Source organism: Passer domesticus, chromosome Z (genome assembly GCF_036417665.1).
Source record: "Passer domesticus isolate bPasDom1 chromosome Z, bPasDom1.hap1, whole genome shotgun sequence".
NCBI lineage: Eukaryota > Metazoa > Chordata > Aves > Passeriformes > Passeridae > Passer > Passer domesticus.
In genome coordinates this window covers 70116673-70136165 of record NC_087512.1, presented here as the reverse complement: position 1 = coordinate 70136165, position 19493 = coordinate 70116673, and the positions used below count along the sequence as shown (strand labels likewise).

The 19493-nt window shown below is 43.0% G+C and overlaps 2 protein-coding genes across 14 annotated transcripts in view; one reads left to right on the top strand and one right to left on the bottom strand.

Moving 5' to 3' along the window:
- The first annotated feature begins 9780 nt into the window (after positions 1-9780).
- Positions 9781-15947, top strand: GNG10 (G protein subunit gamma 10). Its single transcript, XM_064403968.1, has 3 exons — positions 9781-9964; positions 13208-13339; positions 15070-15947. Exons 1-2 carry the CDS (start codon positions 9884-9886, stop codon positions 13331-13333), a joined length of 207 nt encoding a protein of 68 aa, XP_064260038.1. The 5' UTR covers positions 9781-9883; the 3' UTR covers positions 13334-13339; positions 15070-15947.
- A 1964-nt stretch (positions 15948-17911) lies between these two features.
- Positions 17912-19493, bottom strand: part of SHOC1 (shortage in chiasmata 1) — a 48003-nt gene continuing 46421 nt past the window's right edge. For all 13 annotated transcript variants that reach the window (XM_064403958.1, XM_064403952.1, XM_064403954.1 and 10 more), the window contains one exon: positions 17912-19403. In XM_064403958.1, the coding sequence (XP_064260028.1) occupies positions 19318-19403 (86 nt within the window). In that variant the 3' untranslated portion in view covers positions 17912-19317. The remainder of the gene's footprint in view (positions 19404-19493) is intronic.

Sequence of the window (19493 nt, the reverse complement as noted above, 5' to 3'; positions counted from 1 at the left end):
AATACCCACTGCTTATTCCACATCATCTGTGTTATGTCAAATTTCACACTCCCCAACATCCTATCACCTTCCCTATTTATCTGTTTGATAGGTACACAAACATCATTTTCTTAGTCAATAGAACATTCTGTTAAATGTTCATAAAACATCCACACAATTAAAAAAAAAGTTTGTTGAATTAATTTAATCCATTACTTGGGCCTTTATCCTTGGTAAGAGTCTTTCAAGCAGAAAAGATGGTATGAGGTGTTTGTTGCATGCTGCACATTTGAGCCAGTTCTGATCCTGGTACTGCTGCACTTGGTTTTATCAAAGTTCATTTTTGTGAGTGCAATGATCAGAGGGAAGTCAGGCTCAGATCCCCAGAACAGCTGTGATTAGGATTGATGCCGTGAGGTGATAGACGTGCAGCTGTTTTTACCACTTCTACACAGAGAAGTGGTAATAGAGTGTTGCATAGTGATGAACATCATACAATTTAACTCATTGGCTATTTTCACCTAAAATCATATTGCCTTGAGGTACACACAGGACTTCCCCATCTTCCAACATTGCCCACCAAGTGCACCTGGGTCCCTGAGCAAAAGCAATCCAGCAGATTGGTTTTGCAGATGGGTTTGCCTTTGCCTGGGGCAGGAATAACCCCGACTGTTTTCCCTAGCATGTTTTTAGTATGCACTACAGGAAATTTATCCCCTTCTACACCACAACAAACTTTGGGCAGGGCCAGCCTGACTGGCAGATTCTCTGGTATCTAGGTGGCCTTTGCTAAATGTTTATCCCAACATTTGAATGTCCCACCACCCATTGCTCTCAGTGTAGTCTTTAACAGTCCATTACATAATTCATTCTTTCCAGGCTGGTGCACACTAGGGAATGATACATCCACTCATTGCCATGTTCTTTGGCCCAAATGTCTTTGAGAATGTTTAGGAAGGCAGTTCCACTGTCTGATTCAGATCTTTCTGGGATGCCATTTTGCCACAGGACTTGCTTTTCCAGGCACAGGATGGTGTTCCAGTGGCATGAGGCACAGAGCATGTCCCCAGCCATGAAGTGGCTGCTTCCACCAGTGTAAGCACATGACACTCGCCATCACAGATTTAGGGGGGAATGATATGGTCAATCTGCCAGGCCTCCCTATATTTATACTTCAGGCATCATCCTCCATACCAAAAAAGCTTTATCTGCCTGGCCTGCTTTATGGCAGCTCATGTTTCACATTCATGGATAACCTCTGCCCTTGGTCAAGGCCACTTCTCAATCCCAAACCCATCTCTATGTTGCATCTCTTCCTTGGTGTCCCAAGTTGTCATGGGCCCACCAAGCTAGAAATAATTTACCCTTGAGTTGCCAGTCCAGGTCCACCTGAGACTCCTCAGTCCTGGAAGCCTGATCCACCTGCTGGTTATTCTGATGTTCTCCAGTGGCCCATTGCTTGGGTACTCACCTTCACCGGGATCTCCATCCCAATAGCAATATCTTGCTACAATGCAGCAGCTCAGATGGGTTTAGTCCTACACAGCCAATTATTCTGCTTCCATTACTGCAACCACCCCCACAGAGCATTTGCCACCACCTGTGAATCAGTATAAAGCATTGGCCATTTCTCTCATTCAGCAATGTATAAGGCCAGCTGGATGGCTTTCAACTCTGCAAACTTGATTCACCTTCTTCAGCAGTTTCTGCAACTTGTTGTGGGTGACTCCATACAGCCACTTTCCATCTCCAGTGCTTTCCCACAAGGACAGCAAGGACTGAAATAAAATAGGCACATTGTTCCTTCCTTTCTGGTAATGTATTACATAGTGGAGCCTCTCCAACACATATTACCTTCCCTTCTGGTGACATTCCCAATTCTTTGCCTTCTGGTCAGTCCATGATCACTTCTAAGATTCCTGGATGATGAGTTTTCCTATCCAAGCTCATTGTGCAACTATTGCAGCCCACTTACTCCATATAGCATCTGGTTGCATGATGTGTAGAGGAGAACGCCCCTTGGAATATCCAGCCCATTGTACAACCAGCATACCAGGAGGAGCTGTGCTGCAGTACCAATCACTTCCAAAGTGGCTTGGACACCATAAGCTGCCTCGTATCTCATTTTTAGTTGAAGTGTAATAGGCCTCAGGTCCTCTGTATGCCCCATTCCAAAAACCTAGGATTCAACCTTGAGCTTCACCTGGTGCTTTCTGTCAGAGGCTCCAGAAAGAACCATTCTCTTCAGCTTCAGTATAAGGCACATTTTTTACATCTTGCCCTATTCAGACTGGCCTGAGGGATATACCATGAATTATCTCCTGACTGATTTAGTCAAAGGCTTGTTGCTACCCAGGGGCCCATTCAAAATCATTCTTCTTCTGTGTCCCATGCTAGAGAGAGCTTACAATCAGATTAAATTGAAATGTTCATTCTCCAAAATCCCACAGTGCCTAAGAGCTGGTGTTTATTTCTACGTAGTTGGTGAGCACATCACTGTTATCCTATTAATAATGTTCGCTGGGATCTGGTGACATCCATCTTGCCATTTTATTCCTAAAAATTGCATGTCCTATGCAGGTCCCTTTAGCTTACCCTGTTTTATGGAAAAAATGGACTTTAGAAGGATTTGGATTTTCTTTCCTTTCTCAAAAACCTCTCCTGCAGTATTCCTCCAAACACAGATATCATCAATATATTCCAGGTCTGCTGCTTTACCCTGTTCCAGCGCAGTCTAGATCAGACCATGGGGCTATGTTTCCATCCCTGGCACAGTCAGTTCCACGTCTACTGGACATCCCTCCAAGTGAAAACAAACTGTGGCCTGCTCTCTGCTGCCAGAGGGACTGAGAAAAACACGTCAGCCATGTCAGTGGTGGTACCACTTGGCTGCCTTTGACTCGTGTTCATATTGAAGCTCCAGAATGTTGGGTGTGGCAGCACTCAGAGGTAGCATTCACTCAGGCCATGAAAATCTACTCTTAGTCTCCATCCCCGTTAGACTTTTACACTTGCCATATGGGGCTGTTAAGGGGTAAGCAGGTCCTGCTGATCACTCCTTGTGTCTCCAGCCAGCAATCCACCTCATGGGTAGGAGTTACAGAATCTCCGTTGGAGCGTCATCACCTCCCATGCACCACTGTGGTGGTGGCTGGCACCTGCTGCTCTTCAGCCTTCATCAACCCCACAACAGGAGAGTCCTCTGAGAGACCAAGCAAGGTAGAGAGATGTCTAATTTCCTCTGTTTCTGGAGAAGTTATACCAAAAGCCCACAAATACCCTCTTGGATCTCTGAAATATCATTTACTTGTGCGGTCTATGCCAAGGATGCGTGGAGTCTCTGCTCCGGGCACACTAAGGTGCCTTTGCCTCTAATTCCAAGTTGGGCTAATCTTAGCCTCCAACGGAGTTAGCTGTCACTCCAGAAATACAAATGGATTCTGTCCCTGTATAGCTGGATGGCATTAGGGTAAAATGTGCACCAGTGTCTACCAAAGCCTTTAATCCTGTGGGGCTGCTGTGCCAGGCCATTGAATCCACACAGTCCAGTAAACCCAGTCATCCCTCTCCTCCGCCTGGCTAGAGGCAGGGTCCCTCTAATACTGCTGTGAAGGTTCCCCACTATCATCTTGTAGAAATGGACTAGAACTTCTCTCCACAGGGTCAGTAGTATGACCAGACCTTCATTCTGCCTGGAAAAGTGTCTGCTGGAGACTAGAGCAGCAACGTCCCTGGAAAAAAAAATTGCACTGTGTTTGTTTTCCCCTTCAATTCCTGCATGTCTGCATCTAGAATCAAGGTGGATTGTTCATCCTACTTTCTCATATCCTCTGCATGGTCAGCTGGTATCTTTTATATCCTGTCTTGAGCAGAAGGACACCTGCTGTCAGTCATAGAAATAGGAGTCCTTATAGGTGAGAAGCAGGACATATTCCCTCTGAAATCCTCATTCAGTTTATATACCTGTTTATCTGATAGCTTTTCCACAGGTGCAGTGATGGGAGAAGGAATACTGTCTTTGTATTCCTGGATGTGAAAAATCACCCACTGTTGGTTGTACATCATCTTTCCAAACTACTGTTGACAGGGGGTTGGTGTGTGCTGTTGGTGCACTCCGTAGAAATTTCCACCATGAATTGTGGATATAAGATATCATCTGGACCTGGGTGAGCTGCACATTGTCCGGATCAAAATATATCACTTCTCATATGGCTAATTCCCTCAGGTATTTAATACCTTTCTCCCTTGCAGCCCACTTGCTTAAGTTACATAGAATATCTTTATAGGGATACCTTGCCCTCACACTTGATAAGAGTCATGTCCACAGACAAAGGTCTTGTGTCTTTTTTCCCATTGCTTTGTCGATGCCTGGTTTCATAGCAAGTGGTCCCAGCTCCCTGCTTTCCTTACTCTCTCAAAGCCGCACTGTTGGCTCTGCTGTCCCAGCACTGGAGCAGCAGTGATTATACAGGCACCTGGACAATGACTGAATATTCTCGTATCTCCTGCAGCTCACTCAGGGAAAGGGATCAAGTTGTGGCTGTCTCTTCTGTCTCCTCTTCCTGTTCCTGTGACAGCCTTGATGATGGCTCTGTAATTCACCTTGTGACAGTGCTGCTTCTTTGTCCTCTTTATTCTTCCTGTCCTCCTTGACTGTTTTTGCTAAAGGCTTTTTACAGGCTGACTTTCATGTACGTTTCTTCTGCTTCTGTACAGTAGTAACTGACATTGGCACCTGTAGATTCTGTTTCAGCGGTTTCAGTGGCAGTACCTGTTGCTGGGGTTGGAGCAGCCTGGAGGCGGTCTCACAGTGGGTGGACGAACTGCATGGTCTGTTTTCATTTCATTATCAGATTCAGAGATCTTTTTCCCCTGAGACTACTGAGCAGTGTTGACCATGGCTCAATAAGCCTGGGCCAGAGCACAACATGTTGCAGTGATTTGGGTTCTCTTTGGGCTGCCAGGGTGACAGCACACTTTTAAAAAGTAGTTTACTAGTTTCTGGATTCTGTACTTGCTCAGGGGTAAGATGCAAACATCTTGAAGGTGCCCACTGCCCTATGTGTTTGCTCATAAAACCCCACACACCCTGCCACTCCAAACTATTCAGCTGTTCAGGTAACAGCTAGGGCAGAGTCAATTTCTTCTCAATAGCTGTTATAGTGCTGTGTTTTGGATTGAGAATGAGAATGGTGTTGATAACACAGCAATGCTTGGCTTTTTGCTAAATTGTGCTTATCCAAAGCCAAGGAGTTTTATCCCCCTCCTTACCTCATGCTGTGCCAGTGAGAAGATAGAGAAAAAAAACCAGACTTCTTCTTCTTCTTCTTCTTCTTCTTCTTCTTCTTCTTCTTCTTCTTCTTCTTCTTCTTCTTCTTCTTCTTCTTCTTCTTCTTCTTCTTCTTCTACTTCTTCTACTTCTTCTACTTCTATTTGACTGTATTTTCAATTATTAAACTGTTGTTATCACAATGTATTAATTTTACTCTGATCCTTCTCCCCATTGCACTGGGTTGGAGGTAGAGAGAGGGGGTGGAGTTGAGCAAGTGGTTGCTTTGTGCTTAATTTCCATCTGGCCTTAAATCACAACAGTCATTTTGGCACCTGATCATGGACCCAAAAGGCTGGTATAAGGGCAGGTCTGAAAGTGGTTAAAAGAAAATTATTATAAACATTCATTGTAGTAGTTTAACAGTTACTAGCTATGATATGAAATTATTTGCTCTCATATTTGTGACATTTTGTCTGTATTGTACCAGTGATACTTGCCGTACTTGTTCTCTGTGGTGTATTTTGTAGGATGGGACTATGATACGACAGTGCTGCTGGCCAGGACGCCAATCAGGTGTATGTATTCAGCATTGCAGGCACCTCTGTGCTTTGGGAGTTCTTTACTGTGAACAATTAATAATTTTTGTATTTTTCTCCTCAGAGGAGCAACCTATGGGAGGAACACCTTCCTATTTTTCCCCCCCTCCTTTTTTCCTTCCTTGCACTCCAGGCTGATTACAATACTCAAGAATTTTTAAGGTTTTGAATATCCTTTGTCTACCTTTAAAACCCAACTGGTCTTTTTACTAGGAGTCAGCATGTTGTTGCAATGGTTCAACTCTTCTTTAAAGTCAGATAAATAATTGAGAACATTATCCAGAGATCTGCCCAAAAGCTGGACAGTTTGCAGAGGTGGGAAGGAGAGCTGAATTAAAATTTTTATGTTGAAATAAGAACAATTTGATAATTGAAAATAAAGTAAAATAATATAACAATTATAATAAAAAGGGGGGGAAAAGCAAGTGATGCACAATGCAATTGCTCATCACCTGCTAGCTGATGCCACACTCCCCTTATCAAACCCAGATTGGTGACTCCCCCCTGTTTAGGTACTGGTCATGACATTCCATGGTGTGGAATATCCCTTTGGTCATTTACAGCTTCCTGTCCCTGCTATGCTCTCTGCCAGTTTGGGAGAGCATGAGAAAGGGGGGAAGAAAAAGTGCTGAACTTTGGAAAAACAGGACTTAGCAAAAACCAAAACATCAGTATGTTATCAACACCATTCACATCCAAAACACAACACTGTAACAGCTACTGAGAAGAAATTAACTCTATCCCAGCTGAAGCCAGAACTGCATGATAGAAATACTATGCTGAATCTCTGTACACAGTAGTAAAATTGAAGAGGAACTGCTAGATTGTTCCTTGATCTCTGTTGAATGTAGAGTAGCAATGAACTTAATTCATTTTGCATCTAATTATAAATTAAAATCTAAAAATTGTTAAAGAACGTATGCAGAAAAATCTGTGCTTGCTTTCATGAAGTAATCTTAGGGATGCTGCAAAAATGTGTATGGAGTGAGAGACCACAGCTTTGGTATATTGTTGCTTCATCCTCCAAAATACAGTCTCCTGCAAGAGTGGAAGAGGGAAGAATAAGTTGCTGTGATAGAAACAGAGAATGAAGCTAAGCACAAATACAGTGGTGCTGATTATTAGAAAAGACAGTTACATCTGAAAATGTACAAGGCAATTGTAGTCAAGAGAATCTAAGCCTGTGCGTGCAGTTTCACAGGCTAATAGCTCTGCTGCTCTTGACCTTCTACCTTCTGTCCTTTTCCAAGCAAAATATTTGGGTTATGCAAATATGAAGAGAAAACATGGATCTGTTTTCCCTTGATGTCTACCCCCTTTGAATCAAGATTAATTTCTTGACCTGATAGTACAGTGGAAATCAGTGCAATGGAGGTACAGTCCTGGCAGAGGACAGAGCTGTATCTTTCAGTGGCAATGGTGTTTTGTCTCTGTAACACTTCTGGTGTGATGTCAAGTGCCTGGAGATGTGATGTCAGATATATCATACAACCTGCTGGAAATGAGCCATTTTACTGAGTTCATTTTGGAGTTCCTTTAAAAATAATCAGATGCAGACATAAATTCATAGAATGCAGCAAAAATTTACACTGCAGTCACATTCCTGTGGCAAAGGATAGAAAAAACTCAGGTGTCTTTAGAAAGCTCCACTTTCAGCACTGCAGTGACACCTTATTAGCACAGGCTACTAGGCATTTCTAGACTATCATGGTATTCTAAATTATGTCTGTCTTCTGGGCATAAATTTTCAGACTTCTGTGAGTTACAATAGTAGGCCTGGCATAGCCAGAGTAGATTGAATTGAGAGAGAAATGTCCACATGAACAAGTAAGTATTGCTGGTGCTGGGTAGTGGTGAGATCATTATGGGGAAAAGGGTGGCAAAGAATTAGGATCTTGGAGAAGATTCAGTGTGTCTCTTCTGTGACCATGCTGAGGCTCTGACTGAGGCACAAGCATGTACATACCTGGTTGTCCCTACAGAATTATAGAACCATTAAAGTTGGAAAGGACCATTAAGACCATCGTTCTGCTGGACCTGAGATGAACTTTGCTTGAAACTTTGTAGAGGACATCTCCCTAAATAACCAAGAACAACCATTAGAGACCCCAGAAGAGGCTCATGCAGGCATGGTGACATGTCATAAGGTTGTGCAAATTAAATGACTATGCATGAGGTAGGTGGTAACTAGGTATTAGATAGGCGGGTTTATGTAAAATTTTGTGTATAAATTATCTTGGTTTTTACTCCTTCATGTGCTTGATTTGTAGGAAAACTTCCACCTTGCACCCTCTGTAGAAGGTTTACAATATCTCCTTTCTGGACCCAAATGTTTCTGTGTTCCTAAAATGTCCAAGTTCCAAAAATTTGGCAATACCAGCACCTCAGTGTTTTTCTTGTTGTGAGGGGCCCAGAGCTCGGCACATGACATGAGGCATGGCCTCACCATTGCCAAGTACAGAGGGACAGTCACGGCCCTGGTCCTGCTGGCCACACTATTGCTGATATGGACCAGGATGTCATTGTCCTTCTTGGCCACCTGGGCATATGCTGGGCCATGTTCAGCTGTTCTTGATCAGCACTCCCACATCCTTTTCTGCCAGGGAGCTTTCCAGCCACTCTGTTCCAGCCTGTAGCACTGCCTGGGGTGTTGTGACCCAAAGGCATCACTCAGCACTTGGTCTTGAGGAACATCACGCAATTGGCCTCAGTCCATCAATCCAGAGTGCCACAATCCCTCTGAAGAGCCTTACTGCCCTGCAGGTCAACACTCCCATCCAGCTTGGTGTCACCTGTGAACTTGCTGGGTGTGGACTTTATCCTCTCATCCAGGTAGGTGATGAAGACATTAGACAGGGCTGGCCCAAATACTGACTCCTGGAGAACACCACTAGTGACCAGCTGCCTGCTGGATTTAACTCCATTCACCACAACTTTCTGGCCCCAGCCATCCAGCCAGTTCTTACCCAGCAGAGAGTTCACTCATAAACTCCATGAGCTGACAGTTTCTCCAGGAGAACGCTGTGGGAGATGGTGTCAAAGGCTTTGCTGAAGTCTAGGTAGACAACATCCACAGCCCGTCCCTCATTCTCTAATGGTGTCACCTTGCTATAGAAGGACATTTGGTTGGTCAGGCAGGACCTGTCTTCCACAACCCCATTCTGGCTGGGCCTGACCTCCTGGTTGTCCTGTCTTATGTTCAGAGCAACCATTTTAGGCTATAAGCTTAATTCCAACCGCTTTCAAACAAGCCAGCAAACTAACAGCTGTCAAATCCCTGCCAAAAAGTGGGAGGACTTATCTATGTAAGAGGTCACTGCTGAAGTGGAGATGCAGCAACATTGGCAAGCAGCTGCCAGGCAGTTGGAATCTAACAGCTGCCTGTGGGCAGAAGGCATGTTTAGAACTTCATCTTTGTCAGTGTTCAAGACCAAGTGTGAAAGGGCTCTGAGCAACCTGATGTAGTGGGTGGCATCCTTGCCCAAAGTAGTGGGGTTAGACCATATTTAAAGTCCCTTCCAATCTAAACTATTCTATGACTGTGAATTCCCTTTCTCCTTTGCTTCTCACTGTTTCTTCCCCCACTTCTTTTCCGCCTTTCCCCTCTTTTTTCCTTTTTCTCTCCTTTTCCCCGTTTTTTCTCTTTTTCCTCTTTTCTTTTTCCCTTTTACTCTTCCTCCCTCTTCTACCTCCCATTTCCCCCTCATTTTTTTCTTCTCCCCTCCTTCCCCCCCTTCCCACTTTACTTTTTGTTTCCTTTTCTTTCCTTTTATTTTATTCGGCCTTGCTGTAACCAGCAGGTTCCCGGCCCCCCAAAGCAGCTCCAGCCCGCACCGAGCGCCGCTGCAAGGCGCTGCAGGCGCCAGTGAGCAGCGGGCTCCGGCCGGGAGCCGGGGCGTTCCGCGGGGGCTGCGGGCGGAGCGGCCCCGGCCCCTCCCCGGGGCGGAGGGAGCCGAGCCGACCCGAGCCGAGCCGAGCCCGCCGGAATCGCGCTGCCTGCCCGCTTCATCCCCTCCGTCTTCTCCGCGGCTTCGCTATGTCGTCGGGCGGCAGCCTGAGCACCATGCAGCGGCTGGTGGAGCAGCTGAGGCTGGAGGCGGCCGTGGAGAGGATCAAGGTGAGCCGGGGCGCGGGGCGGGAGAGAGGAGCCGCTCCTGCCTTTCCCTCCGCGCTGGTGCCGGCGCCGCTCGCCCTGGGAAGGAAGGGGGCGAGGGGTGCGTGTGCCCGGCGGGCTTCGAGCCCCGGCCGCACGGGAGCGATGGAGCAAGTGCTGTTCCCTGGTGGAAGGAGCCGTGATAAATAATACAGCAGCTCCTCGTTAGCTCTGCACCAGCAAACAGATAGCCGAGGGTAGTACCTTGCAGCGGAGCCAGCCCCACTCCCCCCTGCTTCGGAGCGCTGGCAGGATCTGCAGGGGGAGGCGGTGCCGGGTGGTACCCGCCGGCACACTTGGGGAAGGCAGGCGATTTGCTACGCATGCATGAATCTTCTCTGCTTACACATTTCCAGACAAAGGCAGCACGATGCCTGTCGTCTGCCAGCTCCTCAGGTTTGGTGACCTGACCGAGACAGCTCTTGGTTTCCAAGCAGATATGGGGGTTTCATCACCATGCACAAAATCCAGCATAGTCTGTGAAGTGATGGAGGTCAAATTAATTTATATCCCGCACTTTTCTTGACTGTCTGTTTGCATTCGCCATTTTTTCTCTGGCCAGTCACAAAAGACTAGCTTCCTCAGTCTGACGACAGTGCCAACACATTGAGCTGCAGGAACTTAGCTAATTGATTCAAAAATAATTCAAAATACTTGTTCCCACTACTCTTGACCTGGGCTGGTGAAAATTTGAAGTGCTTGTTGCGAGGTGAAACCACTCTGGCTTTTGGATATCATTCTAATAAATTTGGTTTTGTTACTACATTTTAGTAGCAAAACAGAATCAGCAGATGCTTGTTTCACTAAAAATTACTGTGCTTTTCACCAGAGTAAGGTGTGGGAATATGTGGAAAAACAACACGTTTCAGAGTAGAAATGTAGACTCTTGTGGCAAGAGGAATATTGTCAAACACTGAAACAGTTTTCTAGCAGTTATTGTTGGTGCCTGGATCTCTGTTCCTGCTCATTTTCAGTCATAAACTCAAAATACTCATGTACTTCTCCCCACTATTTTTTTTGTGGGTGGGGAGTGTCTATAAAATACATAGTTTGTAGTTTGCAGGTGTTACTTTGTGGCAGTAACATATTCTGGAGCTGGACTTCTCAAGGCTGCATATTTTTATGAGTTTGCTCTCGTAATCCAGGGAGGCTTGTCCTTGATGGACCTCAGAGTCATCTTTCTTGCAGCACTGTGCGCAGCAGTCTCTTTCCAGGTCTGCTGTTCTAGGAGCCTGTTCATGGCTTTGAAATTACACATGATTAAAAACATGTCATATAAATTGTATCATCTGGGTTTCTATATATACAGTACAAAAATAATGTGAAATATATTCAGCTGATAAAAACCACTTGGTTCCGTTTTAGCAAGCACTGAAATGGGAGAAAACATTGTTTCATCTACTTTGAATAGACAATGTGTTTCCAGACGGAAGCTGGTTATGAAAGGATTTTTAAAAATACATTCCATACTGCCAAGTTCCAATGGTGATTTTGTTTACCCTGCTGGCTAAAAAAGCAGACAGGAACAATATTTTCAGAAAGAGGAAACTGAGTAGGAAGAAGTACCCATACACATCTTGCATGTGGAGGCTGCTGAAGGGAGCGTGTTTGTCATGTGATGAAATACTGCCGAAATTTTCTGTGTGAGCAGGAGAAAAGAAGAATGTTATGGGGCATAGGTAGGACTAAGAGTAGGCAGTTCTGGTTTGTATCTTTTGAGGGTATACCAGGATGTACGTAGCTCAGTCTGTGTTGAAGGCTTCGGCAGCAAAGTGCAAGGAGATGCTGTAGGCACTGCTGACTCTCAAAGGAAGAAGCTCCACATGGCCTTGGCATGACCAGTGTTGGCTAGTGGGATCTCTGCCTGACAGCCCTGTGGTGCACAGTCAGGCACCACCAGGGGCAGGTGCTGTGGTTGAGGCAAGGGTGCTGATGCTGCAGGGGGTCCAAGGGACTGGGCAGGAGACCTCTGCAGCCTCCAGAAGGGGCTTCTCCTCAGGTTAGGAAAAAGTGACAAAGCCTGCTGACACAGCAGGAATCCTTGCTGCAGATGCGTCTCCCTGTACTCTGCTCAAGAGAACCAGGGAGGCTGAGGGAAAAAAAAACTTCTCATAAAAACTCCCTGAAGTGCCATCCACTGCTGGCTAAATTCAGGCAGTTACTAGGATGAGCGTCCTTGAGGAGAGACTGGAGAAGAATTGTAATACAGTGAACAGGAGAGCAGCAAAATAGCAAACAAAAGTGTGTGCTAGGCCAGGCTTTCCATGTATTTCTGGATGCTGTTAGATGGGATGGCCAAGAACCAAAATTCCACTGGTGCTCTGGGATGGTTCCTTTAGACAGGGGGCTGGGAAGTGTGAATGGTCCTTCTGGTTATTGTTTTGGCAACCCTGCAGAGTTGTGTAGGAAGAAAAGTCAGTATTTCAGGAGTCCTGTAACAAAGGTGGAGGCGAGGTCAGAGGGGAGCTTACAGTTCCATCAATATATTTAGTATTTCCTTTTATAAAATATGTATCAGACAGCATGGGTTTTGACAGTTCCCTGCAGCTGTTCCTAATGTGTGTCTGGGAAACTGGAAATTCCTCTACATTTTCCTTCAAAAATGTAGGCACATGACTGACTTGCCATACACAAGGAGAGCAGGAGAGTTCAGTGCTGAGCACATTTTTTGCCTTTGGGATCTTGGGCTTGTTCTGCGGCTCTGGACTCTCCTTCTATGGGGCCAGAGTGTAGATTTGAAGTTCAGACTTCACTGCTGGGGGAAAACAACGATTTGGACTTCAAAAGTGTTTCATCCTCATCTTTTTGCTTTCGCTCCTTGTTATACTCTGTGTTGGAATGAAACTTTGGAATGAAAATACTTTTAATAAATTATCAGAGGATATAAGAGTTCAAATATAAATCTCCAAACACCACAGAAGATTGTAAAATTGTCATGGCTCTGAGCATTTTAATGGGAAGAAATTGCCTCACACTGGCACCTCAGTCCTCTACACTCTTCTGGCTTATCACTGGCATAGTATTTCATGTGTGCTCCTCAGATCTTTGTAAATTGCTCTTCTGTGTTGATTTACCTGATGTTCTAGAATCTGAGAGGTGACCTGGCTGCACTCCAGCTCTGTTTGACAACAGCTCTTCAAGAGGAAATGCTTAATAGATGCTTGTGAATGAATTAGTTTCCCCTCTGGATTTTTTTTTCCTTTTCAGGTCTCTCAGGCAGCTGCAGAACTCCAGCAGTACTGTATGCAAAATGCCTGCAAAGATGCCTTGCTTGTTGGGGTTCCTGCAGGGAGCAATCCCTTCCGTGAACCCCGATCCTGTGCTCTGCTCTGAAATCAGGTAATAAAGTCACAGATGCCATGACAACCACTCTAATTTGAAACTGAAGCTCTTGGAGAGACAAAGACACATGGTACTTGTTTAAGGGTTGAATTCTTGCTTGAGTGTTCATAGTTTCTCTGCTGGCTCTGCAAATGGTTTTCTCCGTTTTTTAGGTGATGCAGTAGAAGCATGTCTCTTTTCTACATCTCTTTCTAGAGGTGTTTTCTTTATGAGTTGGTTTTTTGTTGGGATGATTGTGTTTCTGTGTTTGTGAAGCAATAAGGTAATTAGCAGCATCTGAAGTAATTAAAATTGTTAAGACACATAGCTGTGTTTGACATAGCCGGACAGTAGACAGTCACATACCCAGCTTGGAGAAGTAATCTGTTTTTTTTATATGCAATTTTATATGTTCTGATGACTAGCTCACAGCTTAAGTAAGAATCATGTTAAAATACGTTTAGGCCTTTAATGTCATACTGCAGTTCATTTCACTGTGTCTGTCCTTGGGCTTTTCCTGTTCTTACTGTTGGTACAGCACCAAAACCAGTGGAAGCAGAGAGGAGCTGAGGCAATCTGTAGACACGTTCATAACCTTTTTCAGCACAGATCTAAAGGATGAGCTACTCCCTGAACTCTGCATTGCCTGTTCCCCTATAACACCTGCAGAGCAGGTGGGTGGGTGGCTGTCCAACATTTGCAAACCTTTCAGATCCAGTTCCATGATTCCCAGTCTGGCCTCTCCCATTTGTCACAAAGGTTATCAGTAATTGCAGCAGGAGAAAGAAAGGCCATGCATGCTAGTAGTCTTGGGCAGAACCGCACCATAACTTGGAAAATCTACTTCTTTTGCTTAACACACAAATGTGGAAGTGGGATATTTAGAAGGGGTTACTCCTCTTTAAAAGAAAAAATAAAAATAGTTCCTGCTAGGGAGCTGAAAAATCTACAGAGAGAGGAAGAAACACTGAAGACTGTTCTTTTGATGAGAGTGCTATTAAAGAAAAAATGAATGTTTTCTCAAAGGGCAGAATTTAAGCTAGAGCATAAAGTACTCATAAAATCTTCCCCTTGCTGCTGCCAACTGTCCTGAGCTTGCACTTGACTTTTGCCTCATTGATAGCATGGCTTTGATTGTTGCCACATAGGTTTAACAGAACAGGATTGAACCTAAAGAAAGGGGACAACTGAACATGAGATGCTCTTCTGGAAAATTTAGAGGGTGAAGCAAAAGCAGATTTTCTTAATTTGGGTGCTACCTGTAATTCTTCATGCAAATAAGATAAAATTCTCAATACCATTGCATATGTTCTTCTGTTATTTAAGCACCCTTTCTACTTTTTGCTTTTTTTGGGGGGTCTGTGTGTGTGTATGTCTACATGTTCTCAGGTGATCACATCATACAGATACATTACAAAATATTTTCTCAGAAGAAATTGATGATTAATTTACCATACTTTTAAAAATGCGTAGCTCAGCCCAAGATGTCATTTGGTACTTTTTGCTGGTAGACCAAATATTTAGCTTATTATTATTGTGTTACCTTAGGATCATAAGAAATTTAGTTCAAAGTAAAAAAAACAGTTAAAAATTTTATTATATTGTGAGGATATCAACATTCAGCAAAGGAAAGTCTTATTTAGTTTTTCTCAGTGCAAAGGAGCTTTTCTTTTGTAGTTTATAAGAGAAATTACATCTATCAGCGTAAGAAAATGGCACTTAATAAGCCTTTCTTTTTCTTCTTATAGGGAAGGTCATTGGAGAATTGTCTTCAAGCATGACATGAATAACAACTGCCTTTCCTTCACAAGAAAAGTTTCTGTCTTTTATGTGGCTAAAACCGTTTGTGTGTTCTTGTGAATCTGTATTCCACTATATTTTAGTAATGTTCTTGAAGTTTTTTAATGTAACTGTTTTTTCATAATCTTCACCACTTTTACTACACTATGCTAACTATACAAATATTACTTGAGAAGTTTACATTATAGAAATTAAAAACGTGAATTTTTAATCAAATTACTTACTCTGATTTTGATAAACTGTAACATCAGAATAAAAGCAAAAACTACTCAAGGGGATTTTTTTTCCAAAATAAAACAACCTAAAAGTGAATAATTAAAGTATAAAGGTAAATGCTCTTAGAGCTGAAGTAATGTCCTCAGGGGACATTTTGCTTCCATCAGCAAGACCTGGAACCAACTTTAGGTTTTTTTCAAGTGCATCTCAGTGCATAAATGACACATTTTAGTATCTGCTGAACACAATATGTAACAGAGGCCTGATTCCTAAAGCATGTTTCTTGCAATACTTTTTATCTGTAAGCCTTCTTCTACTTTGTATTTGTAACAGTACTGCTGCTGGTGGAATTTTCTTGATGTATTTAAAATGTTACCAAACAGACACTAAGAATCTGTGAACACCCAAAGATAATTGCATGCATTGTTGTCATGGTTTGCAATACACAGAATTTACTAAAATGTGGTTGGTCATTTGCCTTCACTTTTTTGATAGAGCACTTTTACAAGAACAACTTTTTTAATAGGTTTTTAATTTTGTGTACTTCCTATTGTTTGTATTAATCTTTTAGAAGTTTGGAAATAAAATTCCTATCCCTCTTGGCTTTGAACTCATTGTGTAATTCTAACAAAGAACAGCTACTGTAAAGAAGAGGATATGTGGATTTTGCAATGGGAGTGAATGCCTCAAGCTCTTTGCTCTTTTGGGAAGAGATGGGTGCTGTTAGATTTTTAGCAACTGTATCTTATTAGTAGAAAAATCCCATTCACATCTGTTGACCATAGTTGTAAACACTAACAATGTTATGAGGCTCACTTACACATTTTGAAGCTGTATGGAAGAACTCCACAATCTGAGTACTTCATGCTCATGAATGTTAACTGAAATGGGGCAACAGTGTCCTCCAGTCAGTTCCGTCTTTGTCAAGTATTTTCATGTTGCTGTCCTGCAGAAAGACACCAACATGACAGCTGTAATACTGCCAGTATGTGTTGAGCCTTTAAATAAGGAAGAGAACATCCTTCCTTCAGGGCTTCTCTTCACTCTGACTTACTTTCACTGTAGGCTATTTAAGTATGGCTGTTTTTCTGTACCAGACACAGGTACAGAAGTCTAGAGAAAACCAAGTTACTGTTGCACAGAGGCCAGCAGAGGCTTGGTTTGAGGCTGAAATGTCAAAGATACTGATGAGTCAAAAGCCTTTGGACAGCCAGCATTTGGCTGCTGCCTACTTCCTCCTAGGCAAGCCCTTCATATTTCTTTTCCCTCTTGCAGTAAAACCCCCCTCACCTCCACACCTCCACATCTGTGTCTCTCCCCAGAGCCCCTGTTTTTTTAAGTAAGAATGCTTTCAGGCTCAGCAATGTTACTTGGAGCTTGGGTTTTGAAGTGGCTGCTGAGCTGGCACAAGAAGTGGCCAAATCACAGTGTGCAGAAGAGAGCCACCACTGTCTAGCCACTGCTAGTCAACCACTGTTGTCTCTTGGCTGCCCTGCCCAACTCCATCTGGTCTCTTGCAGCTGGAGCAACTGCAGGTGGGCAGCTGTGTGCTTCCTTTACCAAAGACTATCCAGGAGGGCTATCTGCTGTGCAGATATCATCTGATGGCAGCAGGTCCTACAGGACGCCCAGGGTAAAGAAGATTGAGTGAGTGTGCAATTCATATGCTCAGTGCCTCTCACACGAGATGCAAGCCCTCTTTTCTCACTGTCATCTCTCCCAGCTGATCAGCACGGCTCTTCTCCATCTACAGCTGCCTCCTGCCTGGTCACTAAAATGTTTATAAAGTTGTTCCAGGAATGGAGTGTCCCTACCTGCTTATGTAAGACTGGAGATTAGATTTTTGTACTATGCCTTTTTGTCTAAGAATTAGTTGCCTCCTAATTAATAGGTAATAATGAATTAGGTAATTTGTCAGGGTGGAGGTCAGGTAGAAGGAGGGGGGAGTGGGGAAGAGCATCATTGTAGTTCAGCAGTAATTTTATTCCACATTAAACAGATCAAAGGAGGGGGAAGAATGCCATATTTTGTCAAATATGTCAATTTTGTCAAATGTCAAATTTATCAATATGTCCGCATTTTTGAGAGACTGAGATTTGTCATAAACAAAACCAGTAAAAACCAATAGTCACTGCAAGCCGTTTCCCTAATTTCCCACTACGTTAGAAGTAATTTAACTGTACTCTGACATTTTTTCTACCTAATGGAAACTTAACAGAGACAGCACTTGAATTATTTTATTTAATGTACTCAACATGTCTTTTTTTTTCAAAGTTATCTACAGATTATCTATGCTATGCTTTCATGACTGTTCACATGGAAGTTCTGGTGTCAGCCTTTGCCTGTGGAAGAGAACATAACTACATAGCTTGGCACTGGCAGCTATAATTTTCTCAAACAGTGGTCATCTGTAACTGAGGCTTTGTAGAGCTCTTTGTAGTGCCTTTTTTTTTTTTTTCCCAAAAAAACCTCCAAATTCCTGGTTTTTTAGGAGGTACTTCTGAACAACATAACCCATGATGCAAATGAAGTAAAATGGTTAGGTCAGTTGACCACAAAAATGGGCCATGGATAGTAAGCAAAGTACAACTTTTATTTCAGTCTTTGTCTTATTCTAGGGAACAGTGGCTTGTTGTAATTTTACTAGAAATCTTTTTATATTACCACTTTTGAAAGGTGTTTTCTTAAAATCTGCAAACAATCTGTGTACAAATAATTCAGGAATATTACTGTGAACTAAAATTGCAGTTAGTGCAGTTACAGCTTTTAAGAACTCAATCAAAAAATTGCACTCTTGTTTTCTCTGAGAGACCAAATCTTTCTTCCCCAAGTGCTGGTTTAATTTATTCAAATAGTGAATTCGTGCTTAATGAAGGCTTTATGTCAAGTAAATATTTAAGTGCAAGCATAAACCTTAAACTTGGTGGCTTTTCTTTTATTACCTCCCCCTCATCCCCCATATTTCTGTTACTGCATCAAACTTAATTAGTGAGTTTGAAACCTCAATCACCTCAGCTGAAGGCCACTGAACAGAGAGACATTCTGGAGCTGGCTGGCATGCCAGTACAAACCATTTATGCATTCCTGCGGCAAAATGGAGTTACTGTCTACCATTGCTTCCACACATACTTACAGGTTTATTGCCAAATCTTTTGATGGAAAGTGAGGGTTTGGGTGCTATTCTATACTGTTCTTTAGATTACAACTGAGATAGATTTAAAAAAAAAATTCAATCTTTCACCCCTTTCTAGTGGTACTCTATATGTGGATCTGCCTCCCAGATAACTTCCCTGTACTTGACAATGCCCTGCAGGAGGCTAAAAAACACGGATGCCAACAAATGGCCTCCAGCAAGTTAATACAAAGGGTGAGGGTCACCACTTAGTCCCCTGAATCAAGTCTATGAGAATGCTAAATTTCAATACAGTCTTAACATGTTGTCCATAAAACAAAGAGCTTTTTCCTAGACTGGTTATGATTAAAAGGAGCTCAGGAACTTATTGTTCCCGAAGAAGCTGTCAGAAGAAAAGTGGAACAGAGCCCAAGGGACAGCTACAAAAAGTCACAGCTGCAACTGCAATAAATCTCTAAGACTGAGAAGCCTTGAGATGCCTTGAGAATCTGGCAGATCTAGCCCATCTTTACATTAAAAAAGCAGCAGACTCAGGGAGCAAACACAGATGCCTTGAAAACACAGAGTGAGCCTTGGCATCTGGTTTTTTTTTTCCTTTTTTTCAATATAAAGAGTGATAAGTAGCTGTATTTCACCCATGACAACAGAGAAGCCATAATTATCCAGCTTCAAGAAACTAGTTTGTTTAGCAACATTTTAACAACATACAGAAGAATCCTAAGCTAGTAAGAATTTCCAAATCCTAATTACTTTCTAAAAACTAACAACAATAATTCATTTATTTCCCATAAAAGAGTTCAAGAATGAAAAAAGAAAAAAGTATGTAATATGCAAATCCTCATTCTGTTCAAAAGAATTTAAGACGTGTTTGTCCATCTCTTCTTCCAGGGACTCTTTCATATGTCAATCTCCTTTTTTTGAACTCCTGTACTTCTGAAAAAGAAGTGGAAAAAGAAAAACCATGATAAATACAACATGTATGCAGATTTAACTGTGTGCTTCTCAGAAGCAGTAGCAGACGTT

Bases quoted from the DNA above. Each gene is read 5' to 3' on its own strand.
- GNG10 (XM_064403968.1), top strand. From the start codon at position 9,884: ATGTCGTCGGGCGGCAGCCTGAGCACCATGCAGCGGCTGGTGGAGCAG. The intron at 9,965-13,207 runs GTGAGCCGGGGC...TTTCCTTTTCAG, and splicing joins CGGCCGTGGAGAGGATCAAG to GTCTCTCAGGCAGCTGCAGA.